General features: G+C 44.1%; 3 protein-coding genes and 1 non-coding gene across 5 annotated transcripts; 2 read left to right on the forward strand and 2 right to left on the reverse strand.

Annotated features, from left to right (window-relative positions):
* The first annotated feature begins 698 nt into the window (after nt 1-698).
* rps6 (ribosomal protein S6) lies at nt 699-4232 on the forward strand. Its single transcript, XM_076044859.1, has 6 exons — nt 699-856; nt 1452-1583; nt 1931-2141; nt 3020-3166; nt 3854-4011; nt 4100-4232. Exons 1-6 carry the CDS (start codon nt 851-853, stop codon nt 4193-4195), a joined length of 750 nt encoding a protein of 249 aa, XP_075900974.1. The 5' UTR covers nt 699-850; the 3' UTR covers nt 4196-4232.
* A 1111-nt stretch (nt 4233-5343) lies between these two features.
* On the reverse strand, nt 5344-8342 carry LOC142900491 (perilipin-2-like). Of its 2 annotated transcripts, XM_076044820.1 has the most exons (7): nt 8203-8342; nt 6965-7151; nt 6604-6686; nt 6459-6503; nt 6254-6386; nt 6024-6166; nt 5344-5727 (listed from the first exon to the last, which is right to left on the reverse strand). In XM_076044820.1, exons 1-7 carry the CDS (start codon nt 8275-8277, stop codon nt 5404-5406), a joined length of 990 nt encoding a protein of 329 aa, XP_075900935.1. In that variant the 5' UTR covers nt 8278-8342; the 3' UTR covers nt 5344-5403. The 2 variants fall into 2 exon arrangements, with proteins under 2 accessions (XP_075900935.1, XP_075900927.1); XM_076044812.1 differs by having other exon boundaries at nt 6254-6503.
* A 598-nt stretch (nt 8343-8940) lies between these two features.
* trnas-cga (transfer RNA serine (anticodon CGA)) lies at nt 8941-9023 on the reverse strand. Its single transcript has one exon. It is a non-coding gene; the product is annotated as a tRNA-Ser (tRNA).
* A 1261-nt stretch (nt 9024-10284) lies between these two features.
* Nucleotides 10285-21820, forward strand: LOC142900694 (WD40 repeat-containing protein SMU1-like). The gene is made up of 12 exons (XM_076045140.1): nt 10285-10454; nt 11677-11887; nt 11998-12150; nt 12232-12348; nt 13191-13301; nt 14338-14457; nt 14575-14691; nt 14926-15053; nt 17858-17984; nt 18079-18240; nt 18703-18855; nt 18990-21820. Exons 1-12 carry the CDS (start codon nt 10429-10431, stop codon nt 19086-19088), a joined length of 1524 nt encoding a protein of 507 aa, XP_075901255.1. The 5' UTR covers nt 10285-10428; the 3' UTR covers nt 19089-21820.
* Nucleotides 21821-22169: the final 349 nt, after the last annotated feature.

The raw sequence follows: 22169 nt of genomic DNA on the forward strand, positions 1-22169 counted from the left end.
CGCCAAGATAATTCACTCCCCACGCCTCTGCTCCTTTGCCTGGGCCACTAACGCGCTCCAAACGTCGACTTTTTGGATATATATGTATATATATTTTATTTTATTTTTTTCAAATTAAACTCCAAATTATCACGAGGTAGTAGTTTATTAACTATCTGTGAAGGTTTGGGGTTTGCTTTTAAGTTCAGCTAAGCTAGGAGTCAAGTCGAAATGTTCTTTTAGCCCTCTTTTCGTGAAAACATTCTATTCGGGGTTATTTTACTATTGATAGTCATGGGGGCGATGTTTCAAATATAATGCTGATTTTTAAAAATGTCGCGTTAACAATATAAACAATTTACAAACGCTGAGATTCGCCGTCAACTGTGGGACGGTAGATATCTTGAGGCTGCAGCAGCACCTGACCTCATGAGTCACATAGTCCTGACGTAACGTTACGGACTTTTGTATAATAATAATAATAATAATAATAATAATAATAATAATAATAATAATAATAATAATAATAATAATAATAACTTACCTTGGTAATTAGGACAAGTATAAATTACATTTGTATTTTTAAATGTTGTGTATATACAAAATATTAATACATATTAAATAATATTACGGAGAGGTTGAGAATATACACAATTTAAGTAAGTCCAAAAACGAAACAACTGTTCATAATAATAATGATTTAACATACCAAAAAACGTGACAAAACCGATTTGTTGTTTCCCTTTTACTCGAGTGAATGAAAAACTCACCCGGCGTGTTCTCGCGAGAGTATTTCAGGCCTATGTGAGAGCTCGAGGCGGAAATCCGGTCTCTTTTCCGTGGCGGACCGTTGCTGGGCCGGTTTGGCAAAATGAAGGTACAACGTTTCACTAACCCTAAATTTATGCGAAAAGTCTTGTTTTCCCAAAATACTCACGCGTAATAAAAATATAGACTGTAACCTTTTCCGTCTACCAATCCGATGTATCAGCCGAGACTGTGAGCCTCGGGATGAGCTTTGATTGTCATGAAAGTGAGCCCCGATGCTTCACCCGGCTGCCGAAACATGGCGGCACAGTGAGAGAAATGTGCACCAAGTTGAAGTCTCAGTTGACTTTAGCTATAAACCTGCGTTTAAAGCTAAAGTGTTTTGAGTCCGCGTCTTGTCTGTCTTATCCGTATCTACTAATCACTTACTTACATTCATTATATCGCTGCACGCTTCGGGGGGCTACCTGCTATGAGTTCTATAGCATCGATGCTAACGGGCCTGTGTTGAACTGAGATACATTTTGACCTGAATCTAAACGCGCATCGTGGAGCACTGAGGATATTATTGTCCGCATTGATAAGGTCGTTCCCAGCTTCGTATGGTACTCCTTCACAGTTTATCGTACTGAGACTAGTGACACGCGTTCTTAACCTTTATCCTGTTAATGTATTTAGCATTGACCTGTCGTCCTGTTTTCCAGCTGAACATCTCATTCCCCGCTACTGGCTGCCAGAAGCTGATTGAAGTCGATGATGAGCGCAAGTTGCGTACTTTCTATGAGAAGAGAATGGCCACAGAGGTGGCTGCTGACCCTCTGGGTGATGAGTGGAAGGTGAGCTGCTCAATTGTTTTTCCAGTTATTGTTTCAGCTTGCTGACGGTATATGCTGCATGTACATGCACTGTTAAAAGAAAAGGCACTCAGCAGACCCTTTCCGACTGGTCCGTAGTCATTAAGGGGGGACAGTGTGTTGCCAGAGAAGCTGCAGAGCTGCTCACCAGATGCAATCAGACGACATGACCATGTCTGATTGAAACAGCGACGCTCTCTCAATTGCATCTTGGACTATTGGAATAGTTTAAACTTGGAACGAAATCTCTGCAATTGCCAGTTTGCTCGTAAACCAAAGATCTTGCAGCGCTTATCTCTCTATAATCGTCTTGTACGTTTTGTCCGCAGGGTTATGTGGTGCGCATCAGCGGAGGCAACGACAAGCAGGGCTTCCCCATGAAGCAAGGTGTTTTGACCCACGGCCGTGTGCGCCTGCTGCTCAGCAAGGGCCACTCCTGCTACCGTCCCCGCAGGACTGGCGAGCGCAAGCGCAAGTCTGTCCGCGGTTGCATCGTTGATGCCAATCTCAGCGTTCTGAACTTGGTCATCGTCAAGAAAGGTAAGGCCTTGAGGTAACCCCAGCACCTAAACATTTCTAGATCGTAATAAGGGCAGGGGATGTCTTTCAAGTGTTTGTGGCACACCAGCAGATCCTTTTTGATTGGTCTGTAGTCATAAAGGAGGGACAGCGTGTTGCCAAAGTAACTGTGGAGCTGCTTACCAGATGCGACCAGATTCCTGATCAGTGGATGGTTGAACTGCATTGCTCTCCCAATGGCCCTCATTTATTTATCAAATAAGTCTGAAAATAGATGCACATTCAGGTGTTAGAATCATTGTGTCTGAGTTTGATGCAACTAAGATCTGATCCAATCTGAACAGTTCCAGTCTCTGGACGCTGGTTTAGCCTTGCTGAAAAATTCATCAGCAAAGACAAACTGGAGTTTTGTGGACAGCCATTATCTGGCTGACCTTTAAATGTGATCAAATTCTTTGTATTCTTGCTTACAGTAGACTTATGTATCATTATGCTTAGCGATAATTGGGAAGTATAAAGTATTTAAGGTATCCTTGCTGATCTTTGGAACTAAATGAAGAAAACACTCCATAAAATAAGAAATGCACAGACAAAATAGTGGCAGAACTCGCACTGTTCATCACTTGTTCATCACTTGATAAATCCCTGATCCGCACTGTGAGTTGTGTGGTAAAGGTCTTAAGATTTATCCTTGAACCTCTTCCTACACTTTAATGCAAGTTTGTACTGATTTCAAACTTGGGTGCATGTATGTTGTATTTATTTGATAAAGGAGGGCCGCTATGCATTGTTCCAGGTTCTTTGTGAAATATCTCAATGCTCTACTCTCAGCGCCAGTGTAGGTAATCCCAAAGCCTTTGTAACAGACTTCTTGGTGTTGTCCACTTGCTGATTTCCAGGTGAGAAGGACATCCCCGGGCTGACCGACAGCACTGTCCCTCGCCGTCTTGGTCCCAAGAGGGCCAGCAAGATTCGCAAACTCTTCAACCTGGCTAAGGAGGACGATGTCAGACAGTATGTTGTGAGGAGACCCCTGGCAAAGGAAGGCAAGTAACGAACTTTGTGGACCGTTTGGGCTGAGTAATGAAAGTCATGTGTAGAACACTTACAGTGTTGAACAAGTTTCATTCCCCCTCCCTATTGGCCAACTCGGAAGATTGATCATTTACGGAATGATACTTTAAAGGTTATCACCGAAGAAAGAGTGAATCCAATTTAGCAGCAAGACCTTATAACCAATGCCGACCCTCTGATGCAACTAGATACATGCAACTAGATGCAGCTTCACCCTTTTCAACAAGAATGTGACTGTGAATATGAAACATTTTCTTCTGTGGATCCCTGCATTCACAAACTTTTACAATGTGTTTGAAAAGTTTATTTTTGGTTTGCACATTCTGTTTCTGCATGACTCAGCTGGTTGAATGACTCTGGATGGGAACCCAATGCACATTTTTTTTATTCTAGGTGATGCCGACACAGATAATCTTTTGGTTTGACGTAATATATTATAGTTTTTAGTCTATTTATTCTTAAAGGTCCCATATTGCGAAAGTAAATTTTTAAATTGTGCCACCAGCCTGTCAGTGAACCATAACAAACACCCGCAGTCGCCTTGAGTTGTCACCTTCATGTGGAAGGTCCAGAATATTTCATCTACCTTTTATTCAGAAGACTTTGTGTGTTTCATTTTATTTCCCATTCTGCGATTTTAATGCATTTCCCTCTCTTAGGCAAGAAGCCAAGAACCAAAGCCCCTAGGATCCAGAGACTGGTGACCCCTCGCGTGCTGCAGCACAAGCGCCGCCGCGTTGCCCTGAAGAGGCAGCGCACCCTGAAGAACAAGGAGGAGGCCTCCGAGTACGCCAAGCTGCTGGCCAAGAGGATGAAGGTACAGTTTAAATCGGATATGACAAGAAAGTTTGAACGTCATCAATCTCTTTTTATGCCAACAACAACAAATCCTTCTTCGCAAACAGGAAGCCAAGGAGAAGCGCCAGGAACAGATCGCCAAGAGGCGCCGCCTTTCTTCACTGAGGGCGTCCACATCCAAGTCAGAGTCCAGCCAGAAGTGAAATTAATGAGTCAAATAAAATCCTGTTTCACTGAAAAGTTTTCCTGTCTCTTATTTTTCTGCTTTTTAATAGGGCAAGGTTTGATGGCTAAGATAAATGTACTTTGTTTTAGTCTTCATGTAAAACCCAACCAGAATATTGCAAGTTCTGGTTCCCTGGACTTCATCAGAAGGCTATTTTCTATTATTCCTGTCTGCAACTCGTCTCAAGTTCTGCCCAGACTGCTGATAAAGTTTTAACAAAAGGGTCCTGTTTCTCAAACTGTTGGTTCACTTGAGTGGTTACCACTATAGTAGAGGAATCACTTTAAACACCCTTCAGGGCCTTCATGTTATTCTGTACATCGGATTTACTTGAATGCTTGGCTTCCAGCCACTGCCTGTTTCTCAACCAAGAGAGCTATATACCAACAGCTATATGCTCTGACTGTCTGCCTCTTTTCAAAAGGTGCCTGAGCTTTTCCAGTTGGTGCCCTGCAGCTCGGGGATTCTTACCACAAGTTTATTGTTCAGCTGACTTGGTGAATTATTTTAATCCCCTCATACAGAGGCCTTCCTGGAGTAAATCTGTTTCCTCCTTTTCATACATGTCAGTTTTATCCAGCCTGGCTAGTGCCTTTACTACCCTGATGTCTCAGCTCTTGCAACTGTACTCAATGGAGTACAGAGAATGTCTGAGGCCCTATTGGTAGCTTGTGCACCATAACTTGCAGGTCCTGGTTGAGTACTATTGTATTCCCTTGGCTCGGGAAAATAGCCACCCACACTGAAGTGGGAGCCTGGATGCGCTCGAGGTTGTGCTCTCAGTGGGAACAGACTTCACAAGAGTGCGGTCTAGACCTACTCCACATCTGAAGTACCTGTAAGACTGCAAGGTGGAATCATTTACTGTGAATTTGTCAAGGCTGTATTCAGTACTGAGTCACTTTGTTGAGAAGTGTTATAGAAATAATAAATGTATTGCAAGTATTAATGTTTTATTAGTTTGTACTATTGTAATCTTACTAGAGCAACAACATATTGCTCACTAGTAAGTAAACAGACTTCTCCACACTACATGGATTACCATTCAACTCATAAGATCTGAGATGCAAGTTTTTTTTTTGTAGTCGCCTCCATAGCTGTCCATTTAAAAACAAACAGATGCAGTTTCATGATTCTTCAACTTTTATTTCTTCAAATATAGATGCACACATAATTTCAGTACAACTAGCGGTCGACACAGCCTTTAACATTACAGTTGTCAATGAGGGGACCCCTGATTGGCCTCCTGATGTGATATGACACTGGTGTCAGCTGCACCACATTTTTGTGTGCTGAGGCCTCAGTGCTGTCTTGAAGGTTTTCTTCACTATGATGGTAGTTTTGATATGGTGGGCTGAATAAATAATACATCTGGATGAGAAAGACTTGTAGGCAACCCAGCTGATTCTGGATGTACTTTGGCAGCCCCTGTACGCTCAAGGCCAAAGTCTGCCAGCTGGTCTGAACCTCCTGGATCACAACTGGAGATCCAGACAAATGTGCTGCCACCTGGAAGATGGGGATGTCTTATTTAAGTCAAGTTACAGATTTAAGGTTATATCCAGCATAGTTTTAGCGTGTTCAGCTCGTTCACTCGACACGCACACGCTTGCGGCGTAATATAATCTAATCATCATTTGCATCCTCCTTGTGTGTGCAGTGGGGGTTTGGTGCTTCGCATGGGGGTTTGGGTGGAGGGGTGGGAGTGTGGGGAGCACAGTTTACATGCCATTTTAAATATAAAAAAAATATATTTTCTTATTCTGTCATGACCCAATGATTCCTTTCAGCTGCTTTGTGTTCACCTGATCAGGGTGCGTGTTGGATCCAACCCTGTGGCGGGGTGTCCTCTTGTACGTCTTGCCCGCCACTGAAACCAGGTGGGCATGGTAATCTGGGGGAGTGGTCATCTCAAAACCCTCCACCTGCTTGAGTGCTGCGTCCTTCTCTGTGAAGTTACAGACAAGACAAAAATAACTGATCTGGCCGAGCTTGAGGTCTCCTCATCACAACCTTAATAACGGCTAACCAGGACCTTTATCATCATTGCTGATGGAATGCTTTCCGTCCACCAGGGTTTCTTTCAAGTTCAGCGCCAAGTCCAGCCCCTTGCTTCTCACACTGACTGCTCTCTCCACCAGGGACCCGTCAGGCTGAGGAGCGCTCTGCTGCATCATGCCCATCAGCCACGTGAGTGCCATGTGCATGCAGCCCACAGACCCATTTGCTGCAATGCTCACCAGGGCCTGAATCTCATGCATCTTACCCGTGGCAGTGGCAACTATCTTGGGTTAAAAAGCAGATAAAGTTGCATTCGTAAGCTCTCATGCCGTCTTCAGAGAGAACCATGCAATCTAGGTGTCTGTGGTCCTCATGGAGGTTAACCTGCTCGGTAGGTGCGTGGACCACTGGGAATCTTGTCTCCACCCAGTCAAGACCCTTGCAGGCAATATCATTTGGAATCGACACTGAAAACAGAATGACAAGAGAGACGTCATGGCCTAAAAGGTCAATTCTTCCACAATGAATGACATGTTATATACTCAATTACTATAACATTACTGATAGTCCCTTGTAGGAGACCCAATCACCTGAAGTCCATATATGTCTATACAAATGCATTTTGACTGCCTGTAGAGTTGGTTAATACTGAAATTGAAGTGACTTTCCAGCACATCTTTACTGTAACACTACTGTAGTTATACTTGACAGGCTGTCTCTGTGTGCCCATCCGACCAGTACTTACAATGGGGCTCCAGTTTAACGATGACAGGTGAAAGTAGCGCTGTCACGCTGCTCTCCAACACCTCGCACACAGACCTCAGCTTGGGGTGACTGCCTTTAGTGCCAGTGTACATGACCAACAGCTTGACACAGGCCGATTGGACCACCGGCAGCTGGGCCAGCCTGGCAGCTGCACTCTGCCCACTTTTCTACAGAAAGGCAAAAGGTGCATTGTTAGTTAAAAATAAAACATGAAAGAAAAAACCAATGCTGATTCCAATGAAGGAAATATTTGTTTGGAAATATTTTTATATGGAATATTCACTACCAGTCAGCAGTTTGGATCCGCTTTCTCATCCGCAATGGTGTTTATTTCATTTAAATGACTATTTACATAGATTCTCACTTAAGGGATCAAAAAAATGAATGAAGGAAACATATATGGCATTATGTAGTAAATTAAAAAGTGAAAGTCAAACTGGTACCGATGCAGTCTCTCGAGCAGTGGTTTTCAAAGTATGGCCGCCAGGGGGCGCCACAGAAAACTGGCTGGAAGATTAAAAATAAAATTGATAGTAAATAAATAATGGAATCAAATTATATTTTAATTATTATTGATATCACAAATAATTTATATTATCAATAATGTTATGTCTAATAATGTAATATGATTGCCTGCCTGTCAAAAGATTGTTCATGGCATTGTGTGTGTGTGTGTGTGTGTGTGTGTGTGTGTGTGTGTGTGTGTGTGTGTGTGTGTGTGTGAGAGAGACGTGCGTGCCGGTTTGCGCCATTTATCAAGGGGATTTGCTCCTGAAGCTAGCCTAGGTAGTGCAAAATGAAGGTTTGTGACAAGGAGACCGAAGGGACAGAAAAACAGCCCCGCTGTAGAAGACACTGCTGCAAAAAACACAACAACCAACCAAGCAAACAAGAATTGACCAACTACAGTCAGAAAATATGAGGCATCATACGTTCACTATGGCTTTGCAACCATAAAGAAGAAATTCCATGATCATGTTAGTTGATAGTATTCTTATCCTAAATCCCACAAATGTAACAATTACTCAACGGCAAATAAAAGCAAGACAATTATTCTAAAAGTTTGTTTCTTAACATATTTTGCAGCATTGTGTGTTGGTTTGCGAAGGGGTTCCCCAGCCAGCAAGAGGCAGTGCTGTTTGGGAGCCGTGGCGTGGAAAGGTTTGGGAAAGAAACCCCTGCTCTATAAAGCACGGAGTCTCCCTGGAGTTTACCTACCGGGTTGTTGTTCACCGGCATTTTCCTGCTGCCTACGAAGGAAAAAAAGTGAGTGTGTGCAGTGACGTCAGTCATTTCGCTTTTTAAGAGTCCTGGTCAGAATATAACAAGACGATCCCACTCAACACGTTAACATTTACCCTGGAAAACAAAGGCCCTCCTCCACATGGCGTCGAGCAATCAGCGCTCACCTGCGTTCAAAGCTGATTAGGATCCTATTCTCGCGATACTTTGGAAAATGGCTTTCTTTTTTTCTTTTTTTTTGTTTAATTGATTTGTTTTTAAATAAGCACCTTGTTTTCATTTTATCCCAGTGAAAACCTGTCAGAAAGCGTGGTTGCAAAAATAAAATAAACTTCTTCTTCTTCTTGCAAGACGGACCAACTGTAGGTAGGAGTCTTCACCTTCAAGTCAATTTCAGTGTGCATCACAGTATATTGGAGAAATACTCCAATATACTGGAAGTTTCTTATGAAAGAAACTTCCTGAGCATCAACATGTTTACGTGGAATGCGCAGTACTTCAAAAAACTTTACAGACATAAACGGCGCCATATGTAGAAACTTTCCACCGCCAACGTGTCTCACATTAAAAAAGAAAAAGAAAAAAGAAAAACAGCCGGAGTCACCTGTTTCATTCGTCTGCCAGCACGTGGCAGCAAGTGTTCGATGACTGCGCGGACACCTTGGAAGGCGGCGCGTACCACGCTGCACGCCTTTGGGAGTGGCCGTGACGTCACGCTGCGAGCAGGGTTCGAACCTGCGCGGGGCGAACCCCATTGGATTTCGAATCCAACGCCTTCACCACTCGGCCATCGCAGCACGTTTTGGTGCCATGACAGTGCGGCTGTGAGGAAGAAAAAAAAAAAAAGAAACACGCCCCCGCGTTTCTTGCTTATCACGTGACGTCACACCACCCCGCACACGACCACAGGCGTGAGCTGGTTGCTCTTTTCTTTGCACATTTGAGACATGTGCAAAAACAAACGAATGCTATGTTCATTTATGCATACAAATATAGCTTTATTTGATAACAAAAATAAAATACTAGTGATATGAAAGAATGATGAAGGATGGAGTTCATTCTGACGCAATGGTCAGCGCTACCCTGACGCTCTGGGACCAGAGGTGTCCCTCCAGCAGCAGCTGCAGCAGCATCACTTGTCTGGTAGAAGCCTCCACAGACTGGAGCATCATCAGACCCAGACACTCACTCAGCCTCCCTCCACCGGGGCGGAGCAGCACAACAATCCGTCACGTGTTGCTGCATAATGGCCAATTTGCAGGGCTGTTATTTATCAACAGGGCGTTTTTCCTCACGTCTTGAAATACTGGCTTTTCTGCCTCGGTTAAAGGCACCTGCAATTTAAATCCAACGCACCTCGCTGCGTCTCCGCATTTAACGAGGCTCACGCCCGCCTCCCGTTTTGCCGTTTAACATAATTCAGACGGCGCGCACTCGGAGGTAAGGCTGATTAAATGATCAGCGCAAGTGGTAAAACGACGCGGCTGGTTAACGCTCGCAACCCACCAGGGCATTACACAACCCGCTGTGCGTATTTACAGCCAGACCTTAATGACTTTTAATTAATATGCGCTGGAATTAAACGCGCTAAAATTATATGCGACTCCGGTGGTGGTGGGTAGCGGGGCGCCGCACTCGGCGGTGGATGTGCATGTTGATGAGAGCAGGGTGACATTCCACCAGGGGACGCCTCTTTTTTTTTTTTTTTTGTTCTAATAGGGGGTGCGGCGGAGATGTTTTGGCTCGGATGCTGAAGGCGAGCACGCTCTGAGCCACGAGGTTCCCGTCTGCGGTGCTGATGATGCAGCAGCTGCTGCTGCTGCTGCTGCTGCCTCCGCAGCATCTCGGAGCGCAGCCACGTCTCCTGCGCGCAACGTGCCCAGAAAAAAATAATAAAAAAATTACTTCCTTTTCTGTACATCTCGGCATGCGTCACGGACATGGGCGAAGGGAGGAGTGTGTGTGTGTGTGTGTGTGTGTGTGTGTGTGTGTGTGTGTGTGTGTGTGTGTTACCATGGTTTGTGTGGAAGGCGGCGGCGCAGTCACAAGTTTGGTACCACTGCCCTCCGCAAGTGTGGAAGCACGTGCAGTGGGTGGTCCTCCCGTACGCGGCGATCACGTGGCTCTAGCGAGCTCAGAGCTCGAGCCAAGACGCCACGCCGTTATTTTGGTGCGGCATCGCCAGCAGTCAACATCGTCAGCATGGCAGCAGACATGGAGCCCTCGGAGTAAGTGCACCTCCTTTTATTCTCCTGCTGGGTTTTCTTCTGTCGTTGAGGAAATGTTTTGAATGGTGATGGCTTGTGATGAATAATGTTGAGAAAAGGCGCTTCTTCTTTTTTTTTGTTGTTGACTTAAACAGAGGGAAATGTCTGTGGTCACATGTCAGGCAGGTGTGTTGGTCTGTTACTGCGTGCCGAGTGCATACGCAAAAATGTTCCAATCTGAAAAGGAGTCAGTTGGGCTATTTGTGAAACTTTGTTTTGCCGATGTGATTGTATTTTTATTTTTATTTTTAAGTTTTTGTAGAATAAAACGTTACGCGTCTTAATTGCGCCTTAATTACTTAGACAACATTAATCTTCTGTGCATCAATATGACCTTTAATTCTGATTTCAAACCTTTAGCTTTACACATTATTATTATTATTATTATTCGGGACTGAGCCCCAGCGCAGACCTGCTCTGATTATTATTATTATTATTATTATTATTATTATTATTATTATTATTATTATCATTATTATTATTATTATTATTATTATGCTATGTTTGGATAGTCGTTTCAAAGCTTTTAAATGTGCTCGAATTCCTGCTGATATTGCCCCGTGACTGAGGTGGATCTGCGCTGTTTTCCTTTTCATCCACTAAGCCTGTTGAGCTAATGATGCCCCCCCACTCCCCGCCTGCCAGTGATGTGCTGCGTGAGGGATTCAATGCGCGTTTTCGGCATTTTTATATATTTTTTGGCAGAATGTGCAACATTTGCAAAAATTGTTCCAGTTTTGTTGTATGTTGGGAGGTAAAAACGTACTTCCTGTCACCGTAGTCCGGATGTTGGTTTTGGTTTTTGGTTTCCCCCCTTGATTAAAAAAAAGGGGGTTTGGAGGGTGGGAGGGAAAGCGCGCGTTCAAGACCACATAAAGCCTCTTTTCCTGCACGACGCTCCAGGACGGAGGGTGCGAGTTGTGAAAATGGCCAGCAGGTGGCTCTGTCGTCGACCCGAAAGTTCTCCCGCATGCAGCAGGATGCCCGCTCTCCTCTTGGCGGACGTCTCTGTGCGTCTGGTTGACTTGAAGTCACTGTCAGCAGTCTGACAGCGTAAACGCGACCACATGGAACATGAGCCAAACATAACGAGACGAAAACCTCGGGGCTTTCGATCTGTGTCCACTTGCGGTGTCTTGGGACGCTCAGCCTCCTCCTTGTAACGCAACCTGTCCTCCCCCAGCGTGATCCGCCTGATCATGCAGTACCTGAAGGAGAACAACCTCTACCGCACGCTGAGCACCCTGCAGGAGGAGACCACCCTGTCGCTCAACACGGTGGAGAGCATCGACAGCTTCATCGCCGACATCAAGAGCGGCCACTGGGACTCCGTCCTGCTGGCCATCGAGTCGCTTAAGCTTCCCGACAACATACTCATCGATCTCTACGAGCAGGTTTGTATCGCTCGCCCGCCGTCTCACCCCACCTCACCTCCCCCCCCCCCCCCCCCGCCTCTCTTGGAAGCGTCTGCACGTGCTGAGCGCCCGCTCCCCCTCTCTGCCAGGTGGTGATGGAGCTCATCGAGATGAGGGAGGTGGGCGCCGCTCGCTCCCTCCTGAGGCAGACGGACCCCATGATCATGCTGAAGCAGACGCAGCCCGAGAGGTTCATCCACCTGGATAACCTGCTCACGCTCTCCTACTTCGACCCCCGCGAGGTGAGGCGGCATGAGTTTTCTTTTCTTTTTTTGCACGTCATGTAGCCGGACGATAACCCCTGCCCGTTCCTCATCCTGCAGGCGTACCCGAAAGGCAGCAGCAAGGAGAAGCGACGCGTAGCGATAGCCGAGTCTCTCGTGAGCGAGGTCAGCGTGGTGCCTCCCTCCAGGCTCATGGGGCTCCTGGAGGAAGTTGGCGTGAGTGCAACAATCAGTATTCCTCGCAGCATGCCCCCAGAAAAGGGAGGAAAGAGCGTGTCAGCATGCACACTGAAGTTTCTCCCTAATAGGAAAATGTATCAGGAGACCATCAAACAAATTCTGTATTCATTGTCATCATCACCACTTTCCACTTTGTGGAATTTTCAACAGACACCTGTTCAAGGAAGCACAGTCCTAATACCTTCACCAAACATCTTGATGCACCAGCGCCTCATGACTGGCATTTAAAATGAGCCCACACAAAGCAGATTAGCTCAGCCTCAAAAAAGAAAAGCAGCCTAAGTGAGACGTTTTTCGAGAGAGTCTTTGATCTTTTTTTCATTACTTATGAATATTTTACATTTCCTCGAGACACTTTGCAGCATAGCTGCCTTGGGCTTGGAATTCACTGCAGGTTCCCAGCAGCTCATCAACAAAACAAGAGAAAATCAAATCTGAACTCACCCCCAAAACACACTGTTTTAGTAACACTGAATGTTTGAGTGAGAGATGAGCACACTCACCATCACTGCAAACAGGTGAGTTCTTGACACTTGACAAGTGTTTAACTGAATATGTAGATTCACATGGTCTTGCTGGAGCAGCAACAGTGTTTGAAGAATAATCAAGGTCTCTCAAACATAGATGAGTTATTACTAGTCATTGTTGCACATATTATTCCCCTCGCTGCCAGTCCAGAAAGTACAGTTGAAGTCAAACCTGCGAGTCCAGGCTTCTTTTTAAACATCAAAGCATTGAGCCACGAGTAGAAAAAAAAAAAAAATTAAATCCAATACTCCACTCCAACACTGACTGTTGATCTCTCCTGTTCCTCCCAGTCCATGAGGCTGCAGCAGTCTCCAGATAGCCTTTCCCCCGACTCCACCATCGATACGTCGACCAAGAGGGACAAGGAGAGCTGTCCAACGCAGCTGTATCGCCACATCAAGGTACACACAACCAAGTGAAGCCAATAGGAATATCTATCTATCTATCTATCTATCTATCTATCATCTATCTATCTATCTATCTATCTATCTATCATCTATTTATCTATCTATCATCTATCTATCTATCTATCTATCTATCTATCATCTATCTATCATCTATCTATCTATCTATCATCTATCTATCTATCTATCTATCTATCTATCTATCATCTATTTATCTTTCTATCTTTCTATCTATCTATCATCTATTTATCTATCTATCTATCATCTATCTATCTATCTATCTATCTATCTATCTATCTATCTTTCTATCTATCTATCATCTATTTATCTATCTATCATCTATCTATCTATCTATCTATCTATCTATCTATCATCTATCTATCATCTATCATCTATCTATCTATCTATCGTTCTATCCATCTATCATCTATTTATCTATTTATCTATCTATCTATCTATCTATCTATCTATCTAATAGTCAATTTGACTAAGAAAACCTGCATTTGTATGAGCATTGGTAATAAAATATAAGTACCCCTTTATGTCAGTATGGTGAGACATGGTTAACAGGTATGACACATGAATATGCTTACAAAATATTTGGCACACACACACACACACACACACACACACACACACACACACACACACACAAACACACACACACACACACGTAATTGCTTTGCTCCCCTGAGGGCTCTTGTCTTTGGTCTGTGGCTGCGCTTTCATCACCTGCGTCCAGATGGAGCCGCCTGTGTTGCTTGCTCTTGCTTTTCTGGGCCGGCGTGACGGCGATCAGCCCACACAGCTTCAGAATGCAGCGTGGTGGAAAACCTAACGCCTCCCCAGGGCTGCTTGATATCATTTCGTGCTTGATTTCCCAGTGGACCTAGTTTACAGGCGGCAGAGGCAGATTCAGGGGCTTCTTTTTTTTTTTGGTCACGGCAAACAACAACAACAACAACAACAACAACAACAACAACAACAACAACAACAGCGAGGGTTTACTGAGTGTCTGAGTTTTGACCCGCAGTTCGGACGAAGGTCGCACGTGGAGTGTGCACGCTTCTCCCCTGACGGCAAGTACTTGATCACGGGCTCCGTGGATGGGTTCCTTGAGGTCTGGAACTTCGCCACCGGAAAGATCAGTAAGGTAAATGTGCTGAAGAACGGATGAGGTCACGTTTGACCTGTGAAATAAGAGAAAATGAAACAAGTGTTTACGTTCTCCTCGCTTGTGTGTGTGCGTGTGTTCCGATTGGCGGACCAGGATCTGAAGTATCAGGCCCAGGAGAGCTTCATGATGATGGACGACGCCGTGCTTTGCCTTTGCTTCAGTCATGACGCAGATCTACTGGCAACCGGAGCTCAAAACGGCAAAATAAAGGTTCGATCTACAGAAATCTCTCTCGGCTACACGAACAACAAATCCAAGCAAATGTTGAATTGAATTTGAGCATAAAAAACCTAATACTCAAAGAAAACAAATGTCCAAAAACTTGAATATGCACGAAAAAGGAGTAGGAAGAGGTACAAAACTGCAATTAAGTCATCGAATAAATAACACAAAGTCAATTTTCCAACCTTTAAAATTTGCTGTGTGTTTGTGTTGTGGTGTCAGGTGTGGAAGATACAGAGTGGCTTGTGCCTGCGCAGATTTGAGCACGCCCACAACAAGGGCGTGACCTGTCTGAGCTTCTCGGCGGACAACGACCAGATCCTCAGCGGCTCCTTCAACCAGACCATCAGGTGGGATGTAACACTAGTACACTCTGAACACGGCCAGCACAGTTTAATCGTGCTGAGGAAATAAAGGGGGGAAAAAAGGAACGTGTGTACGTGCTAAAACACACAGTTCCAAAAAACCTATCCCCTAGTGATGTCACGGTGACACCTCGCAGATCCTCGTGTATGTTCGCAAAAAGCATAATTCAAACAGGAAACTGATAAGCAACAGAATAAAGTTCTCAAAATGGGTATAATATTGGACCTCCACAATATTTTGATAATAAATTATATATGATCAATATGGAAACTAATCAAAGCCATTCGTTTGAGTTTTAATTTTAAGTGTCCACAGGACTGTGCCATTAAGGATTTGGATCTAATAGAGTAGAAGGTAATAAAATAAATAAAAGGGGAATGTACTAAATGCACTGATTTCAGTTTTATCAATATCTGGAGGAAAAAAAACATTTTATGTTGTCATTTTTTGTTAAATCAGGATTCACAGTAAACCTTTTTGTTCTCAAGTGTTGACTCTCCAAATGTTAAAGCAACAAAAGCATCAGCACGGTGGGAGTTATGTTGTTGTGCTCGTCTGTTGTGGGAGGGAGAGAACGATGCCACCGGCTGCAGACATGACTCACTGCTGTCTTAAAGGTACGACTGCAGCAAAAATGCAAAGTGCTGCCACGACGAGTTTGATTGGTCAAAGGAGGCAGGTGGTGGGAAAGTTTTTACAGTTTTTTCTGTTTTATTTTTTTACTATATTGGAAAGAAAATCTGGCAACTTCCATCAAGAATAACCAAAATCAATATATTCAATCCATGTATATCAATATACAGATCCGCACAAGCACCAAACAGCAGTATATACTATTTAAAAGGTAGTAATAAGGAAACTACCCAGAATTTACCTTTAAAACTTTAATTGCAATGAACAGCTGATTGTATTTTTTTGGATTCTCCAATTTTATACATATAAAAGCATTGGCTACATTAATCCAAAACCATCATGCATCACGTTTCATGACAGTAAAAGGCCCCGTGCCACTAAAAATAGAAGCATGAATCACTGGCTTGAGAAACAACAGCTAAAGACGAAGTTTATCATGCATATGAGTTCTTCCACACAGGAAGTTTGCCCGTGACGTCTGCGGCCTCATGTTGCTGTCCAGGGTGCTGCACCTGAATGCAAATACGCCGAGAAAAAACAATGCCTGTCTTTCATTTCCTCTCCCTGTCACACAAACAAACACACGTGCACAGACAATAGTCCAACACACGCACGCACACCCATGCGCACTCACGCGCACTCACTCAGACTCAGACTCAGACTCCCCTTAAAGCAGTCGAGTGTCTATTCCCGAGATCCCGGGGCGAGTGGGCTGAGCCTCGGCGCTGTGTTGCAAGCACATGTGCCGTGTGGGTGTAACCAGAGGTCCATGTGCTCAGGCACAAAGCTGCAACGTGTTCCTTCGCTCAAAATTGCACGAGCCGGGAAGGCTGACATACGCAAAACCCTCCTCCCTGAGACGCAGCGATTCAGTGAGTATTAGGCGTTTTGTCATGGATGAGCCAATCCGCACCCCAGTCACTCCACGGGAGCTAAAAATAACCCATCGACTGCAATCCTTTGTCTGCTCCGAGAGTGGGAGGCAGGGAGAAAAAAAAAAATCCACTCTGTTTTCCATCTCTTATGTCATTGATCACGTCAGTTGACTCGCAAAAACCCAAAACTGAACCACACACGAGTATAGTTTGTTGTGGAGTTTTTTTTAGAAGCGCGAGCAGCTGCATGCAACAGTTGCTTTTTTTTTTTTTTTTTATCTCTGTTTTGTTTGGATTCAGTGACAATTTAAGTCTTTTCGTTTGATCCACCATCATTCATTTTTATAAGCGCAATACAGTTTTGCATCCACTGTGATTTTCACGGTTCTATTTGCTATGTGCGATCTTTCAAGTCATTTACTTGGACATTTCATACAAAACATCCTTCCCACGAGTTCCATGATGAAGCAAAATCCCCCAAAGCTTTCTCCGCGTGGGTTGTTTTATTGCTCCAAAAAAAACAACAACAAAAAAAGATGAAGCCACCAAAGGTGCACCCATCATTTCTTTTCTCTTTTCTTTCACTTCCTTGTATCCACCTTTCTCACCTAACATCGTGGGAGTGTTCACATTTCGTATCATCACATAGAAGAATGCAAGCCTGACGATTCAATTAGACACACACCTCCTTTATGTTTTTGCAACTAAGTTTAACATTAATAATTTGCATAGTTTTTGAGTAACGTTGTATCTTTGAACTTCAGTCGACCCTTTCATGCATGACAGTCAATTAAGTGGACGGATATTAAAATGTTATTTTCTATTATATGAATGGATTTTGCACATAGTCCAACTCAGTGGATGTCGTTGAAAATAATTTACTTACATCTGTTAAATCCAAATAAACAATATAGTAATCTAAAATAAAACAGTATAATAAAATATGTATTTTTAAAAAAAACTGTTGTGTCATTAATATCTCAAGAGAGATAAATACACTTAGGAAAAACATCCTGACTAAGTTTGTCATTATTCAAGCATGATCCCTGAATCATTATCTGTCCGCAGTATTTGCACCGGTGTTTGTGGAATGTTTTAATTCCCTTGGTTGTTTCCAGCATGGAAAAGTAGCCACTGGCTGGGTTAATAAGGCTCGCATCACCACCTTCGTGCACCCAAAAAGTGCAAAGCGTGTCTCGCATGTTCACCTCTGACCCGCTGCAGGTGTGTACTGTCCCGTTTGTGTGACTCCCGTGCACCGTGTTCACTGTGCTTCTCAGAATACACGAGCTGAGATCGGGAAAGACGATGAAGGAGCTGACGGGACACCTGTCGTTTGTCAACGATGCGTTTTTCACCGCCGACGGCCTTCACATCATCAGTGCATCGGCTGACGGCACCGTGAAGGTACGTGGAGGGAACGAGCTCCGTGTGTCTCCGTCGCGTCCACAGCTCCGGTGCTTAAGCGTGTATGTATGGTATTTTTTATGTCACATTGCAGATTTGGAATACGAAATCCTGGGAGTGCCTGCACACTTACAAGTCTCTGTCGCGAGCATCGGAGGTGCCCGTCAACAACGTGATTCCTCTCCCGCAAAATCCAGAACAGTTTTTGGTTTGCAACCACTCCAGCACGGTGGTCGTCATGAACATGCACGGCCAGGTGAGAGGACGTGATCCAGTATTTATTCTGTATCGCTAAAGTTATTTCTAGCAGCTCATATATGATGGTCGCAAGCTCTGCGACATTCTTAGCTGACAAAGCTAAGAAAAAAAGATAAAAATTAAAGGATCTAATGTATGAAAAGTGAACCACACTATTTGACTGAATCAAGAAGGGCCGTTTATCACATGACTTCACCTTAATCATATCCATGATTACATTAGCAAGAAATGACCTCTGCCTTCTGAGGGAGAAGACTCCCCCTGGTGGCACAAGTGTGAAACAAATCTAGAGCCTCTGTTACTGTTGAGTGCTTACACGTACGCTCATTTAAAAACAAAATATCTTTGTTCAAACTCGTACATGTTCAAAATGAAATTGCCACTTCACTTTATGCACACACTTCAAGTTCCACCGTCATCATGGTCACAGGATTTCATTTCTCTCCCTTGTTCTGCTCAGACTGTCAAAGCTTTCAGGTCAGACAGGAAGGAAGGAGCCGACTTTGTGTGTTGCACTGTGTCACCCCGCGGGGAGTGGATTTACTGCGTGGGAGAAGACTTGGTGCTCTACTGCTTCAACTACAGGACGGGGAAGCTGCACAAAACCCTGACCGTAAGTCTGTGAGGTGCCGGGAGATCAATCACTCTAATGTGGAGCGGGTTTTAAAGACGAGGCTGGGAGTTTGCTCTGTGACACTGTGCGACCCTGTGGTGATGTGTGTCTTCCTCTGCGTTCTTGGTTCACAGGTTCACGATAAAGACGTCATCGGCATCACACATCACCCGTTCGACAACCTGGTCGCCACCTACAGCGAGGACGGTCTCCTGCGGCTATGGAAACCCTGAACTGTCTCAGTGTCCTCACATGGACGGCCCAGGCAGACCTGCACATGGTTATAAAGCAAATCACATTTTTTTTCAAGGGTCAGCAGCAATATGAAACATGTTACACCTAATAGTTTAACTGTGAGAAACTTCAATGAATAAACAATAATTAGGGTTGAAGGTCCATAAGAAAGAGATAACGCACAAACACAAAGAGGTCCTGTGCTGGTTCTGACCTTTGTATTTGGCGGTGGGATAGTTCAACATTTTGGGACATTTTTCCATGAGTCAGTACATTCCCTTTTAAAAATCAGTGCCTGTTGTTTTGAGGGCCTTAAATACACGAACCAACAACTCCAAAACACCCTCTTGGACGTTCACCACATTATGAAATAACAGCATAATGAGAGTGCGTTGTTTTCTAGGCGGAACTACATTCCAGACATACCTGCTGGGCGGGTCGATGTTTAGTGCAGCTACTCCCGCCACCCAAACAACAACAGTTGAGAAGAAGCTGCCAACTGATGGCTGACTTTGTGGTGAATACTTACCAAGACCCACGCCCACATTTATTTGAGACACAAACCAAGCAAGTAACTTCAATTAAGTTTTGAAGGAGGGAACTGATAATTAACACACGCTAACAACTAAAGGGAATATACCTAATTATATGACTGCAGAGATTATGGTAAAAAGTGAATTTGCCCAAAATGTTGAACTTCCATTTCATGTTGAAGGGGTCAAGGAAACTTGTTCACACATGGGGGTTGCTGTCTAAAGACATTTGTATAATTTGGAGATGTGAGCTCATGCAGGCTGTACGTGGAAGAACAGAGCACGGCACGCTCGTCTTTCTCTGTGCCCCTCAGTCTCTCAGTTCATTAAAGTTCCACCCACACCTCGTCAGAGCTCCAAAGACCCCATTATCGCCTCTCCTGCCGGCGCTCACATCCTTGACGGGCATCACGAGGAGAAGTTCTCGATTGTCTTTCCACGTAGCCGCACGTTTCCAGACACGGAGCCAAGTCACACGTTCTGCTCGTCCGTGTCAGCCAGCCGAGTCGACGGCTTCCCATTCCGACACGTACGTCTTGTTTTTTCCTCTTGTCGAGCTGCGACAGGAGTGTCGACGAGATCAGCGTGTTCCCAGAGGAGCCGCAGCGCCGCAGCTGGCGTCTGAGGAGTTCTCGCTCCGGTTGAATTGTTTTTTGTTTGTGGCTTCTGCCTGAGCTGGATCTCAGGCAGGTGCAACCTCGGTGGAGGCGATGATCACTGTCTGACATGCATCCCACGCTCACGCCTCGAGTGAAGTCCGAGTAGGTTGAGGGTTTAAGCCAGGGGCGGGCAAACTTTTTGACTGATGGAACCACAATGGGTTCTAAAATTTGACAGAGGGGCCAGAGCAGATGGATGGAGTGTTTTGGTGACCCACCTCTTAGGAGAAAAAAAAAATCTATCATGGGATACGTAGAAAACATGCTTTAATGTCCATTGAAAAAGGAACAAAAGTGTTAGAATAAAATATGTATGTCGCTGGTCGACCGTCCTCGATGTTGTGAGGGTGTTGTGGCAACACGAAAAACATTGTAGCTTCTCCAGTGAATAGAGGGAGAGAGAGGGAGAGAGAGAGAGAGAGAGAGAGGGAGAGAGAGAGAGAGAAAAGATTGGAGGTGGATGGAGGGAGGAAGACCGGCCCGTCTGATTTGTTGTCACAGAGGACCATCAAGTCAGAGGAGAGTCCCCACTTGTCACACCATAGCAAGTCTACAGTATTATCATATACATAGAGACTATTTTTAACTTCCTCTTTGACATTATGGGGTGACTCAGAGTTTGGTGCAGGCTGTTTGAGCATTCACATTCCAGGCAGAATCAGCATCAGCTGGATATGATGAGCAATGTGTGTAAGATGATGGGCAAAAAACCCTCCACAATTTAGATGTATAATAGCATACATCCTCTTTTTGAGTATAATTTATTTCTCAGATGGTTTTAATTTATAATATAATTGTAAAGGTGTTGCTTTATGAGCGCTGCAGCCTGGCCTGGGTCTCTCCAGACTGTCCACACGAGCTTCCTGTGCAGTTTGAATCCCCATTTTCATCTCTTCTGTCTCCTCTAGATATGAAAATGCATGATGGTGAACTGTCGTGAAATGATCTTTTTTTTTTTTTTTTTTGAAAAAACAGAAAACACAAAAACAACTGCTTCTCGTTTGAACATGAAGAAGTATCAGGTATGCTTTGTCACCTTCGGTTTCAAACACTTTTGTCACGTTGTCTCAGTGACGACGAGTCAGATTTAACGACGCGTTTCCTTCGTCCCCGTCTCCCCGCATGCTACCTCGACGCGCCACCTTAAATGTGCTGACTCATTTTTAGTACTCCCTGAATATGCATGTCGACAAAACCTCAGTGGAGCTTCAGTGACTACATCCTGTATCCCGTCTGTATTATACATGTATTTCAATGTGGTTCCATGACTGTAAATGCTCTTTTTATTGACTGTATCAGTATTAGTGTTCTGCGCCACAGGAGGGTGTGTGTAACTGTGACTCAGAACTCCAGTGTTCAGCTATCCAACCTACAGTACGTGGTACTATGTATCATCCGTCTCTGAAATACCAACTTCTAATGTCCAAAATGGAGGCTTTTTCATTGCATTCTATTTTGTATACTCATAATCCTGTACAATATTGTCATTTCACAAATGATTAACTATTGTAAATTATCAATAAAATTCTGAAAACTTGAGTACAACTATTGTCCATGTCGCAGATAATTCCGAACACAACGTGTTTGTCCACAAAATCGACCCTTTTTTCAATACTAAAAATTATCGGTATTAAAAAAAATGTAAAAAAAATGGAATTCATCGTACCAGTTTGAAAATGAAATGAAGCATGAGGCCATCGCCATGTTATCACAATGCTGATGTCACATCTTTGTAAGTAGCAGATAACACGACAATGGCGCAAGATTGATTTTTGGCTGAAACGAAAAATCCTAGAACAAAATTTTTTATTTTTTTATTTATTTTTATTGGCTAAAACCGAAAATCAATCTAGTTCACAAAAAATGTTACATGAAAACCCCACGAGAC

Source organism: Nelusetta ayraudi, unplaced genomic scaffold, assembly GCF_046127955.1.
Source record: "Nelusetta ayraudi isolate G7.1 ecotype Tasmania unplaced genomic scaffold, CSIRO-AGI_Nayr_v1 ptg000004l, whole genome shotgun sequence".
Classification (NCBI taxonomy): domain Eukaryota; kingdom Metazoa; phylum Chordata; class Actinopteri; order Tetraodontiformes; family Monacanthidae; genus Nelusetta; species Nelusetta ayraudi.